Below are 2,256 nucleotides of genomic sequence, written 5' to 3' on the forward strand. Positions count from 1 at the left end.
GGCTTGCTTCACTGATAGTGACAGCTCTTTGGATCTCATCTTGAGAGTTGACAGCAACAGATTCCAAATGCAAATAGCACACTTGAAATGAACTCTGGACCTTTTATCTGCTCATTGTAATTGGGATGAGGGAATAACACACACCTGGCCATGGAACAGCTGAGAAGCCAATTGTCCCATTACTTTTGGTCCCTTAACAAGTGGGAGGCACATATGCAAACTGTTGTAATTCCTACACCGTTCACCTGATTTGGATGTAAATACCCTCAAATTAAAGCTGACAGTCTGCAGTTAAAGCACATCTTGTTCGTTTCATTTCAAATCCATTGTGGTGGTGTATAGAGCCAAAAATGTTAGAATTGTGTCGATGTCCCAATATTTATGGACCTGACTGTATAATCATTTGGTTTTACAGGAGGATAGATCCTGATATACCTTTATTTTTTTACTACAGCTCAAATACACATTAGCCCTCTATTAAAGGCTTGTTTATAATCAGATGGCACAGCTTGGATTGTAGCAGACAGCTGAAGCAGAAGCCCACAGTGGAAAGGTGCAGTCCTCACCTGGGATCCGATGTCATGGTACATGGAGTTGACAACATTGTCCAACAGGTTGATGTCCAGTCTCTGACTGAAGTCCAGCAGTTGTCTGGCTGGGTGATCTGCCAACATGGTAATTTCTGCTGGCATAGAGCTTCTGAGGAGTGGGGAGAAGAAATGATTGGACTTCAATCACGGCAGCACTGTAACAGTAAAAACACTCAAACATTACAAACATTTTCAGGAAGAGTTTGAAGTATGAGTGTTAAGAACTTCAGCTATGAGTATTAGTGCGGGGCTATTAATATTTCAATGACTATATTATAAATCAGGGAAAGCCAATGCATGCATAGCTTTTAAAAACAGAGGAGTTAATTGTAAGCACGGTCAGGGTTTCTCTTTCAAATTGTGTAGCACGCACAGACAAATGTCTCAGTAGTCAAAGATCTTGTTCTGACAAAATGTGCCAAGGCAGCCAGCCTGAAGTCAGACCTCGTGCTCCAGTTATGGCATTAAAACTAATCATAACTGGTACAGAGTGCAACAACGCCCCCATCTGGCGAAGTGGGTGCGTAGAGCTGCAGCCAACAGAACCCGACTGATAACGTTGGAAGTGTTTAGCGACTGTTGAGAGCAAATGAAATATGTAAGCAATGATGGAAAACAGACTGAGATGTCAGTCTTATACAATGCGTTATTCCATGTTTACCATGTCTAAGTGCTAGTTAGACAAGCTCCAGACAAAACTAGCAGAGTACTTTTGAAACTGACGGATACTAACGTTAGCTCACGCAGGGTAAGTTCGATTAATGTTGATCGGGTTTAACTTACCTGATAGGTCCTGTCCGCTCGTCGAAGACGAGTTTTGGTTAACTTGCAGCTGGAGACCAAAATATTAATCCTCCCAAAGCGTTAAGACGGTGTAACGCTAGCTCATGGCACACACTGCTTCTTGCTTTCGATAGCCAAAAGCTAATGTTGCTGGGTGGCACTAATCCCTATTTTGAAAAATACCGTTACGGTGTTTACTTCGCAATTCTGGCGTTGAATTTAAAGCTTTCGGCAGTTTACCATTCTTACTAGTTCTTGTCTTCAACCACTCAAACATACATTTCTTTAGCTACTAGTGATTACCGAGTCCCACAAGGCTAATAGCAACTTAGCATGCTAATGGCAAAGTCAATGATGATTCAGGTCCACTGGCTAATGAAACGTTAAGCTAAGCTATCAACACAGATTCACGGAGTTACACTTGGACCGATGTTCCGGCTCATAATAACGAAGTGAAAGAGTCTCGTTTTTATTTCTGTTTCTATTCGCACATACTGTTGGACAGCAGAGATATTTTAATGCGTGCAAATGTGCTCTTCCTCCACGCTCATGCTTCCAACTACAGACCGGTTGAAACCGGTTGAGACCGGGATATATTTTCTCCGTATTTCGGCCCGTCGCACGCGCCGCCTAAAATTTGGACCATGTACTCGCCCCTTCGGCACGTGATTGGCTCTGCCGTTACTGACGTATCGCGTTGTCATATGTTGGGTGAAGCCGTCATTCAGACGCAACTTCCCTCCCTCGGTTACACCTTAAAACACAGACCCTGATCAATATTTCATAACTTAAATTCTTAAAATTAAACTAGTTGTTCTTAAATAAAAGACGGGGGCGCCTTGGGTTCGGTGGGTACAGCAGTCGTCTCCTAACCGGAGAGTCG

General features: G+C 43.0%; 1 protein-coding gene across 1 annotated transcript in view; it reads right to left on the minus strand.

Moving 5' to 3' along the window:
* Nucleotides 1-2,049, minus strand: part of xpo1a (exportin 1 (CRM1 homolog, yeast) a) — a 19,114-nt gene extending 17,065 nt beyond the window's left edge. Inside the window, exons 1-2 of the mRNA XM_020625212.1 lie at nucleotides 1,374-2,049; nucleotides 567-699 (exon numbers count right to left, since the gene is read on the minus strand). Of these exons, the coding sequence (XP_020480868.1) occupies nucleotides 567-692 (126 nt within the window). The 5' untranslated portion in view covers nucleotides 693-699; nucleotides 1,374-2,049. The remainder of the gene's footprint in view (nucleotides 1-566; nucleotides 700-1,373) is intronic.
* Nucleotides 2,050-2,256: the final 207 nt, after the last annotated feature.

The sequence above is a fragment of the Monopterus albus genome, unplaced genomic scaffold, assembly GCF_001952655.1.
Source record: "Monopterus albus unplaced genomic scaffold, M_albus_1.0 scaffold349.1, whole genome shotgun sequence".
In the NCBI taxonomy this organism is placed as follows: domain Eukaryota; kingdom Metazoa; phylum Chordata; class Actinopteri; order Synbranchiformes; family Synbranchidae; genus Monopterus; species Monopterus albus.